Source organism: Pholcus phalangioides, unplaced genomic scaffold (genome assembly GCF_987345545.1).
Source record: "Pholcus phalangioides strain wild (caught in Gottingen) unplaced genomic scaffold, Ppha-v1.0 ptg000002l_1, whole genome shotgun sequence".
Taxonomy (NCBI): Eukaryota; Metazoa; Arthropoda; class Arachnida; order Araneae; family Pholcidae; genus Pholcus; species Pholcus phalangioides.
In genome coordinates, this window is record NW_028301595.1 from 11,884,634 (window position 1) to 11,896,829 (window position 12,196).

At 38.1% G+C, this 12,196-nt stretch overlaps 1 protein-coding gene across 1 annotated transcript in view; it reads left to right on the forward strand.

Annotated features, from left to right (window-relative positions):
- Nucleotides 1-12,196, forward strand: part of LOC149089419 (QRFP-like peptide receptor) — a 58,208-nt gene that overhangs the window by 29,491 nt on the left and 16,521 nt on the right. The window contains exon 2 of the mRNA XM_089240308.1: nt 955-1,218. Coding sequence (XP_089096434.1) covers nt 1,001-1,218 — 218 coding nt within the window. The 5' untranslated portion in view covers nt 955-1,000. The remainder of the gene's footprint in view (nt 1-954; nt 1,219-12,196) is intronic.

The following is a 12,196-nucleotide window of genomic DNA, read 5'->3' on the forward strand; positions in this document are numbered from 1 at the left end:
TTCAATAGCATAATATTGATAGGGAGTTCCTGGGGGAAAAAAAATAAATTTGTCGAATTTATTTGTCTCCGAAGTAATTTTGTGCATGCACTTGAATTTTTCAGCAAACAAAAAAAGATGCTCACATTATCAAAGCGTGATTTCTTTTTTAAATAAATATTCCTTTATAGGGGCCAATGGACCATATAAAAATTTAAAACATGTTTTTTTAGAAATACAGAGTGTTCTATAAATTCGCAAATAGTTTAAAAATTCATAAAAGTTGAAGAAATTTATCACGAACGGGGGCTATTGCTTTTTCTTACAGTAAAAAATATAGTTCAAATTTTGTCTATAGAGGGCACTGCACGAAACCAGATCACTCGATAAATGCAAATAAGAGTCTCGTACAATGCAGGGTGCACGATTAACACCTCATTTCTGAATTTGCCTAGTTACTGGCGCTTACATAACGTTTTCATTGTGATGTTGACTTCGCTAGATAGAGCACTGTTGACGAAGTTGTTCTACCTTAGTGACCATGAATCACCACCGGACACATTATGAACGTTTCGGATAGAGAAGAGTTAGAAGAAAAGTCGAGGTCTAATCACTCCTGCCGGACTTTCGTGCAGCGTTCTCTACCAACGAAAATATTTAACGAGCGAAACTAAATTTTTTTTTTTCCTGTACCAAAGAAAATCAACATTTGTGAGAATAATTTTTTTCCAAACTGTATTCAAATACACTAATTCGTTCAATTTTTGTGAATTTTTAAACTATCTACGAATTTATGGGACACCCTGTGTATATTTTTACTGGAATGGCTTCTAAGACGATGCTGTTCGACAAAATTTTAAAAGTTTATTTTTGAAGTTGAAAATTTCCTGGACCAAACTATAACAAAAGGGAACGAAAACTGTTTTGCGTTGTATGTTTTTGATTACGATAGAACTTTTCTTTCCGTGTTTCAAGGTAAATCTTGCAGTTGAAATCAAAAAAGAAGAATAAAAGTGTGGGGATGGATAGCAGCAGCCAATTCATACGACTGAGCATCAACACCACGATCAACGAAAATATCAACTTGAGCAGGGACGACCTCAACATGGTTCTCAAGGAGTACAACATGGAAAGACTTAGCATAAACAGGATCCAAAACTTGATCCTCATCACACTTTATGGTGCGTCTTTTCTAGTCGCCACGCTGGCCAATGCCTTGGCCTTGATCGTGTTCTGGAGGTGAGCATTTTTTCCGACATTCTTGTGAATTAATTATCAATTCTACGCCTTTCTCTAGAATAGTGTTTCTTAACCTTTTCCCACCCTAAATTCCTCCCATGTGTCCTCTGTATTATAAAGCAACTCCCTCCACCCCCGCCAGCCAGGAGCGAAACTCTCTTCACTCTCTTTTTACTTATTCAATTCATTTTCGACTGAACAAAAAACTTCATAGATAGAATCGATCTCAGAAACCCTGGGCTTAACGTGAGTGTTTCTCTTGTAGGGAGAGATGTAGGACCACCTCAGCACCATGTCCACCTCCCCCAAGGGTAAAGTGTCTGCATTAAGAGCGCTCAATAAGGTGGATCGAAAAATCAAAATGTGGATGAAAGAATCGGCTTGGGGTGCAAAAATTGTATTTTAAGCATACTAGCATGAATGAATATTTTTTTTTCAACTTCAATTAATTTCTTCCGGTGCTCCAAGACAAATATTTGCCAAAAATCGATTTTTATGCGAATTTTGAATAAAAAATGAGTTAAATAATCGATTTCACAGGGAAAATAGTGTAGGCAGAGAATAAAAAATTCATTTATTGTTTATTATTAAATGTATAAAATTATTTAGTATAGTAAAAGTTGGAAGGAATGGTGAAAATATTCATGCCATATCCAAACAGTTGAAAAAATGCATTCGCCTAGTGTCTCTGGCGTCGGAAAGTGTGTGTGGAGAAACGACACGGATTCATATTGAATAGAATAAGATCAAAAAGCCATAATCAAACATTTTAATACCAAAAAGAATTAAATATATAAATCTTCAAATTAATACAATTAAAAAAGCCATTATATAAGTTCAATTTTTATAAGTTTTATGATTTATTGCTTTTGAGTTTTAAATTTATACTTCATGTATTATTATAAAATTATTATTATTTATAACTTCATACTTTAACACCTGAATACTCTGCACAATTTATAAACATTTCTCATTAATTTACAATTTTTAATACATTTCCATAAAAGCGGGAATTTTTAACTATTTTTGTGGTGTTTAGGCCACCAGAAGATATGAATGGATTTCAATAAAAAAAAATTATACAAACTAAAATGCCGAAGACACAACTTTCCCACAGCCCAAGCCAAAAGTAATTTCGAAAAAAAAAATTTCCTATACTTTTCGATCCACCCTAGTGCTCAACCTTAAGTAAGATGAGATCCAATTCATTGATCTGAAAACGTGTCTCGCGGGTATCTTAAATACTCTGGACCCACTCCGCAAGTCACTTAATTAAACTGCAAATGTGCCGCAGACCACTTAAGTGATCTGTAAATCTATAAATGTGCCGTAGACCACTTCATTGATCTGTAAATGTGCCACAGTCCACTTAAAGTGCTCTCGAACCGTTCTGCGAGTCACTTAAGTTATCTGGAAATGTGCCGTGTGACATTGAAGTGATGTGGAATGGCCCCGCGGGATCTGTTTATGCGTCACTTAGTTCATTCTTACAAATTAGATTTGAGGACGAGGCTACATCTCAGATGACTCCGAGGGAGCCATATTTGCTGGTTGGTCATGGGTTGAGCATGTATGGATTGCACGCTCACTCTCAAAATCTTAGTGCTGTACCAGATCTCACCATGTAGGCTTCTTAGAGACATGAGACCCATTGGCCATGCCTGGATGGGTCCATACGTTATCATGGACCTGGCAGTTCTGTTGCCAGGTTGGCATCAGGAGAGACAAGGTACCAACTTTTTAATCGGGTTCTTGAGCACAAAGTAACTTTTTGTACTTATCCGCACAAAAAGTTAATATTTTCATTTTAATAACTATACAACCGCTTGCAACATGAATGGCATGTCTGAGTACTATGCGTTATTTGGATACTTTTTTCAATTGGAAGTATGCCTCTAGGATCAACGGTTCGCCAGTAAAATACCATATGCCCTGTTACCTATGCACCCTGTATGTATGCATATATATATACATATACACTGCTGGCCACCGTAAATGCAACACCCTGAAGGAAGCATGCATATAATATGAAATTTACAACATGCATTAGCGGAGGTGAGATATCCAAATGATTAGAATTTCAGCGCAGACGCACATCACGCGCGCCTGTGGCGCCACTTCAAAGCGCTATTTACGGCTTGGAGATTTCGACGATTTGAAGTACAGCAATTGTGTTTTTCTTGTGGTTTTTTCAAAAAAACGATCAATTATGCCTCGTAGAAAACAGCGATCATCTTTTGATCAAGTATCCGAGTTCGACAGAGGAAGGATAGTGGCCTACCGAGATTGTGGATTATCTTTCAGGGAAATCGGTAGTCGTGTTGGACGAAACCAAACAACTGTAAAGCGGATATGTGATCGTTGGATGCAGGAGGGTACGACGGACCGACGTGTTCGATCGCATCCACCTCAGTGCACCACTTCACGTGATGACAGGCGTATTGTGCGTATGGCAGTGACGGATCGCTCAGCCACATCACGAACCATAGCACAGCACATTCAGTCTGTACCGCATCATCCAGTGTCTGCGCGTACCATTCGACGCCGTTTGCAGCAGAGTGGTCTGTCCGCAAGACGTCCATTGCTTCGTCTACCCTTGACGCAGAACCACAGACATCTCCGCCGCCAATGGTGCGATGAAAGAAGGATGTGGACGGCACAATGGAATGAAATTGTCTTTACTGACCAGTCACGCTTCTGTCTGCAACACCACGATGGTCGGATTCGAGTCTGGAGACACCGTGGAGAGAGGATGCTGAACAGCTGCGTTATGCACCGCCACACTGGTCCTGCACCGGGTATTATGGTATGGGACGGTATTGGATATCACTCTCGCACTCCTCTAGTACGCATTGCCGATACTTTAAAAAGCCAGCGCTACATCTCCGAGGTGTTGGAGCCAGTTGTCCTTCCTTACCTTCAGGGCTTGCCCACAGCCATATTTCAACAGGATAATGCGCGACCACACGTGGCACGCATTGTCCAAAGGTTCTTCGTCAATCGCCAGATTGAATTGCTTCCCTGGCCAGCTCGCTCTCCGGATCTTTCGCCGATAGAAAACACGTGGTCCATGGTTGCTCAACGATTGACCCAGATTACATCCCCAGCTGCCACACCAGATCAACTTTGGCAACGCGTGGAAGCTGCTTGGTCTGCTGTACCCCAAGAACACATCCAAAGTCTCTTTGAATCAATGCCGAGGCGTATGGCAACGGTGATCTCCAACAATGGCGGCTACTCTGGCTACTGATTTTGGCAGGAACCACACTTCACAGAAGTCTATAAATTTAATCATTTGATGCTTGGTCAACATGTTATCTACAAAATAAATATTGTTGCGATATCTCTTGTCTTTCTTGGTGTTGCAATTTGGGTGGCCAGCAGTGTATATATATGTCACTGCCAAAGTCTAGTAGGCTACTACTTCGTGAAGTAGCCAGCCTAGTTGACATGGCCAATGTCCAAATTTCGGACATTATATTATATCTCTATACACCCCTATATATATGGGCCTCCAAAATATCAATATTCAGATTCCTTTGTTCATTAGCCTTGCCATAGCTAACCATAATAATTATGGTTAGCCATGGTTAATTATAAATGGCCATAATTATCACAAAAAAGTACACCAACGGCAGCGATGACACCGGATCATAGGGATCAATAAAGGGATGTATAGTAATCGATATATATATTGGCTGGCTAAAGCTCGTCAAAAGCCCGAATTTCGGAAATTGGCAGGGTCAACTGGGCTAGCCACTTCTCGTTTTTTGGCAGAAACATATATACAGGGTGTCCTGTAAGTGCTAGTACGGCCTTTATCTCATCAACCGTCCACCGTAGAGGTATGATTCCAATTTATAAAATCCACAACAGGCGTCTTAAAGGCGTCCTATTTTATAAAATCCTCAACAGGCGTCTAACCGTGTAGCAGTTTTGAGAGTGGAAATGCAGTGTTTCACAAAATAATAAATCTAAATTTTTATACGATTCCCCTTGTGCTCAAGAACCTAATTACAAAGTTGTTGTAATGTTTCTGAGTTCAATATTCACAGAGGCATTCGAATTCGAAAAACGGAGGAAATTTGTAAAGGACAGCAATAAATGCGTTTTCCGCATTTATTGCTGCTCTTTCCTAAATTTCCTCCGTTTTTCGAATTTGAATGTCTCTGTGAATATTGCACTTGGAAACATGGATACTTTTTATGGCATCAGGAGAGACAGGGCAGCAACTTTGTAATTGGGTTCTTGAGCACATGGGAACCGTATAAAAATGTAGATTTTTTATTTTTTGATACACTGTATTTCCACTCCCAAAACTGCTACAGGGTAATTTTTGAGCACCTGTTGAGCATTTTATAAACTGGGATCATACTTCTACGACGGACGGATAATGAAAGAAAAGCCTTGTTAGCACTTACAGGACACCCTGCATACATATTTTTACGAACTATAAACGATAGATGGCGCAATTCTTTATCGCAATCTTCTGTTGGCAACGAGAGTTGATACCGGTTTCAGTTTATCGGAGAAAGATGTGATTGGTGAGAACATTCCAGAAAGTCTTACCCCTCCAGACAATAGTTCCCACACATCCATACGGTGGCGCCGCCGCACAGTGGTCCAAATCGGGAAATTAGCTGGAAAAAAATAAAAAATGAAGTTTTTGCTTCGGAGAAAAAAACCATGTGGGTGTGTAGAGAAATGTCTGGTGCATCTTGAGGTGATATTTGTTTGCATCGGGTTGGTTCCGGGGGGTCAAAGAGAGGGTAATGACCAAGTCAGATGGGGCTCTAGCCGAAATGTGATGAAAAGCTTAACTTCCCTAGGTTGTCATTCGGTTGCATTTGAGTGGAACTATGAAATTCTTTTTGCTATTCATTTTTAGTTCTTTGTCCTTTTCGGTTCGGTATTTTCCAAGCTCCGAGTAGAGGAAATAATTTCCGTAATTCGTCCTTGAAGTTTGGCTTATTTTTGAGTAGTTTTGAGCGCAAAAAGTGAGTTATAAAAAAAGTTTAGCTCTATTTAGTCGGGAAATGTTTTTTCGGATGTTCTACATGTTGTTGGTGAACGTTTTGCATTATGCGTAGCCGCCCCTTTTTACGTAAGAAATTTTTGAAATGGCCTTATGTGTGACTCGTCTAGAGTTGTTTGACGTTATTTGCGCTAATGGTGGGTTGCTTGCCTTTTAAAAAGTCTGCAAACCTGTTAATCCAATATATTGATGAAAAGTCAAAATTCGAACATAGCCTGAAAGTCAAGAGTTAGTAAGTTTCGTTTGAAAATCAAATGTTTCATCAGTTTCTCATCAAAAAAGTGGAGATCTAGTAACAAGACTTTGACACGTTTCCTCGACAAAAATTCAGCGTGGTTACAAGGGGAAATAGCTATTCCATCCAAAATAGTCCAAAAAGATCGGAGCAGACCTCAAAAGAATTTCGAAGATAGAGGCCCGAGGACCAAGAAGGCAAAATTGAAAAAATCTCTTGGAAGAACATAGAATCAGCGAGTTGTGCTGTGCAGCACAAGCCAGTCTTACATCATCCGGCCAACGTACGGCCTCTAACATGAAATAGATGTCGAAAAATTTAGAGAGTTTGCAAACACTACTACAAAGCTTTATGTGCAACTTTACAGTTGGTTTTACGTGCCAGTTACTGTTCACAAAGTTTTGGTTCATGGTGCAGATGTTATACAACATTTGCTACTTCCCGTTGATCAGTTGACGGAGGAAGCACAAGAATCCAGACATAAAGGCTATAAGCAAGCCGGAGAATATAGATCAAGAGAAATTTCACGTCAAACAACTAATGAAGATTTGATGAACTATCTTCTTATATCATCAGATCATCTAGTATCTTCTATAAGAGAAAAAACTGCCCCAAAAAAGGGAGCATTGCCAAAAGAGGTTTTGACTTTGCTGAAATTTAGCGAGACAGAAAAGGGAGAAAAAAGCACATCCTCAGAGTCTTACAGTGATTGACACTACGCATAAGGTGGGTGCGTTTTAGGTAAATTTTTAATTTATATGCAAAATTACTGTACATGAACGTAAATTAATTCCTAGAATGAAATAATGTATATTTTTAAGTGTTTATAGAATTGCGAGTATAAATTTGTAAGTGTTTAATAATCAGCGGAGTTTGGTTGTTTTTCATGAAAATTTTCATTCCGATTTGAAATGTTCAATCGGGGTGATCAAGTCCCCAAATCATAGATTTTGTTTATTTGCTCTGTTTATTTTTAATGTTTTGTGCTATAAAAGAATAATTTATTATTTTTTTGAGTGAAAATCTTGATTTTTTACATATTAAACTTAAATTAAGTGTTCCCCCCCCCCAGTTTTCACGGCAATATTTTGTTTAGAATGTGCTTTTTAAATATTATTCGTAACAAATATGAGTGATGTATTATTATTTTGGAGACAGTCAATCAGAAAAGTAGGAAACATCAGTAAAAGATGGAAAGATTAATTAGAAATAAGTAATTATTTCATTGAAATGGAAAGAATTGCAAATATGAAGAAAACGTAGTAATCATGCCAAAGTAGTTTTAAAATTACCAAACGTTATTATTATTCAGTTGTACTTCTCAGCCTGTGTGGATGCCTATTTTTGATGTGAAGCAAAAAGAATTTTTCAAAAATATTCATTAGTTTTCGAGAAAACATTTTTTTCCCCCTAAATTCGCTATATTGACCACTGTGCGCCGACTCGGAAACTGTAAAATAGAATTTTGTAGAACATTCTTTTTCTCGAAGTTTCCACCAGGGTTACAAATAGAGAGGGGCAATCACAGGAGAGGGAGATTTTAGAGATAGACTGGATGAAAAGTCAGTTGTGTTTAAACTTTGCGAGAAAGTTGTTAGCTCTGATTGGCTTGTAAATACGTGTATAAATTGTTATTCTGTAAATAAATCTGTGTTTGTCCGTCGAACCGCTTCTTGTTTTTAAAACCTCGAAGTTTTGTGAAAAATTGCCCGGAACAATATGAATATCCGAGCAGAAATATATCAGATTTAAAATTTAGTACACAGAATAACATAATAATACACATTATAACATACCAAATATTAGCGCCAAAGGCAGCTAGAATACACAGCGTGTTATGTAAACGACGAAGATAAATTTCAAAGGATACAGCTTAAAACGCAGAACGAAATCAATGAAATGAAATTTCGAAATTTAAAATTGAATCAAATGAAGAAATTGATGATTTACAATCATATCTATAGGTTCATCATCAAGGCAAAAAACCACAGAAACAGATCGAAATAGCAAAAACGTTTCTAAAAATATTTCTTGCCCTAGCCTTAACGAAAGTACCTATCCCCCGACCCCGCCCACGTTTTTGCCAATATAGCACATCAGAAGCCAAACAAGCAAAAATAAAATTCGACGGGCAAATAATTGATTCACAATGATTACCTTTCAAACATTTAACATTAATACCACTACGAATAATAAACAAGAGATGTAGAAAATAGGTGAAACACCACATGTAATATTAAGAAGACAATATATATATATGTAATATACAAATAAGGCAAATACACTGCTGGCCACCCAAATTGCAACACCAAGAAAGACAAGAGATATCGCAACAATATTTATTTTGTAGATAACATGTTGACCAAGCATCAAATGATTAAATTTATAGACTTCTGTGAAGTGTGGTTCCTGCCAAAATCAGTAGCCAGAGTAGCCGCCATTGTTGGAGATCACCGCTGCCACACGCCTCGGCATTGATTCAAAGAGACTTTGGATGTGTTCTTGGGGTACAGCAGACCAAGCAGCTTCCACGCGTTGCCAAAGTTGATCTGGTGTGGCAGCTGGAGGATGAAATATATCGGCGAAAGATCCGGAGAGCGAGCTGGCCAGGGAAGCAATTCAATCTGGCGATTGACGAAGAACCTTTGGACAATGCGTGCCACGTGCGGTCGCGCATTATTCTGTTGAAATATGGCTGTGGGCAAGCCCTGAAGGAAAGGAAGGACAACTGGCTGCAACACCTCGGAGATGTAGCGCTGGCTTTTTAAAGTACCGGCAATGCGTACTAGAGGAGTGCGAGAGTGATATCCAATACCGCCCCATACCATAATACCCGGTGCAGGACCAGTGTGGCGGTGCATAACGCAGCTGTTCAGCATCCTCTCTCCACGGTGTCTCCAGACTCGAATCCGACCATCGTGGTGTTGCAGACAGAAGCGTGACTCGTCAGTAAAGACAATTTCATTCCATTGTGCCGTCCACATCCTTCTTTCATCGCACCATTGGCGGCGGAGACGTCTGTGGTTCTGCGTCAAGGGTAGACGAAGCAATGGACGTCTTGCGGACAGACCACTCTGCTGTAAACGGCGTCGAATGGTACGCGCAGACACTGGATGATGCGGTACAGACTGAATGTGCTGTGCTATGGTTCGTGATGTGGCTGAGCGATCCGTCACTGCCATACGCACAATACGCCTGTCATCACGTGAAGTGGCGCACTGAGGTGGATGCGATCGAACACGTCGGTCCGTCGTACCCTCCTGCCTCCAACGATCACATATCCGCATTACAGTTGTTTGGTTTCGTCCAACACGACTACCGATTTCCCTGAAAGATAATCCACAATCTCGGTAGGCCACTATCCTTCCTCTGACGAACTCGGATACTTGATCAAAAGATGATCGCTGTTTTCTACGAGGCATAATTGATCGTTTTTTTGAAAAAACCATAAGAAAAACACAATTGCCGTACTTCAAATCGTCGAAATCTCCAAGCCTTAAATAGCGCTTTGAAGTGGCGCCACAGGCGCGCGTGATGTGCGTCTGCGCTGAAATTCTAATCATTTGCATATCTCACCTCCGCTAATGCATGTTGTAAATTTCATATTATTTGCATGTTTCCTTCAGGGTGTTGCATTTACGGTGGCCAGCAGTGTACATGCGAACACACATCACACGTGATTCAATTCGAAAACGGTGATTTCAAAACACGCCAGACTTATTTTTATACACTATAGGATAATTTATTGTGAAGGTTCTAGATATAATCGAGCTTGAAATAAGGAATTTTTCATGTCAGTACATCGAGATAATCAACAATTGGATCAATTATGCAATGTCCAAAAGATATTAATATTCAACGGAGAAAAGATTACGGTTCTTTATCGTTGATGACGGAAAATGAAGGGAAAAATAGTATATTCAATTAATTCTCGTTGAATAAAACATCTTAGCATTTTTCTCATTGATTTTGATCTCATTATAATAAATTCTAATTTAAAATACAGGGTATTCCATGAATTCGTGAATAGTTTTAAAATTCTTAAAAATTAAATTGGTGGGCTATATTTGAATATGGTTTGCAGGAAAGTTACTCTCACGAATGCCATTTCTTCTTGTGCAAAAAAGCAATTGTGTTAAAATTTTTTGTCAATAGAGGGCGCTGCACAAAAAAAAATAACAGACTTCTAGGCTTGAACCTTTCTTCAATCGCCTCTGTGTCCGAATCGTTCGCAAACCTTCATCCGGTGATTCCTGTATTCGCCTTATTCGTTGATGTCTTCCTAATATTCTTGGGTAACGTTGATCACCTCTACCACATGTAATAAAAGCTTTCCCGTTGATACAGTAAAAAAACTTTGTTGATCATTTATAAACACTCGCGTGTTACCTCCGACGTGGATATTTGAAGGAAAACCGTTGCCAACTACGGTTTTCTTAAAGTTGTTCATCGCATAAGAGTAATGCTCAGTGTCATTTGATTCTGCTGAGTTGAGAGAAAATTATATTTATTTTTAAAAAAAATTTCCTCATATTGCAATTGTAATTAGTGGAAAAATTGACTCTGAATTTGAAGCCATTTCATTTGTCTTAAATACCTATGGAGGCTGTTTCGTTGTGGATAATCAGGGCCCTACTGTACATCAAAAAACGTATTATTTTTGAATTTAAAATACGAAAATAGCGTTAACGGGAAACAAATCTAAATACCGTTTTCAGTACGTTTCAATAAAACGTACGGAAATTTATTTAAAAAATAACGGAAATTTATTGAAATTAATGTACACGAAAAAGAAAAATTTTGTTTCTGGAAACTGAAAAATACGAAGCAATGTTATTTAATCTTCAGTACATTACATAGGAACTTATATGGCAGTTGCTAAGACTCAAGTTTGTAATTTGAATAAAAAAACAATTTATTCTCTTTGTATTGATTTTAATTAAAAAATACTTGCGAGTATATTGTTTCATGAATCTATTCCCTCTTTTCTTTCGAAACCCATTTAAGAGTTTTTCGAATTAAAACTGTAATCGGATTGCACGTCTAAAATTTCATTCACTTATCCGAAGAATGTATATAATAGCAATCGAATTAATATTTCAATTCGAAAACACTCCAGCGATTTCAAAACACGAATGGTTTATTTTTATAAACTATGGAATACATTATCGTGAAGGTTCTAGATGTAATCGAGCGTGAAATATAGAATTTATCTTGTCAGTACATTGGAGATAATCAACAATATGAAGGCTGTATATGAATATATATGAATTTTGAATTGTGTAATTAGATCAACTATATAATTTCCAAAATATATTGATATTCAGTGGAAAAAAGATTACGATTCTTTAATCGTTGATGATGGGAATCTTCGCTGAATAAAACGTCTTAGTATTTTTCTTATTAATTTTGGGAAAAAAATCATTGATAAAGTAAACAGTCTCATTATAATAATTTCAAGTTTAAAATACAGGGTGTCCCATAAATTCGTGAATAGTTTTAAAATTGATAAAAATCGAACTGGCATATTTGAGTGCGATTTGCAGTAACTCTCCCGAATGGGATTTTTCTTTTGGTGCAGAAGAAACTTTCAGCTCAAATTTCCGTCAATAAAGAGCACTGCACAAAAAAACAAATGGCAGACTTCTAGGCCTGAATCTGTCTTCAATCGCTTCTGTGTCCGAAACGTTCGTAAACATTCAGCCGGT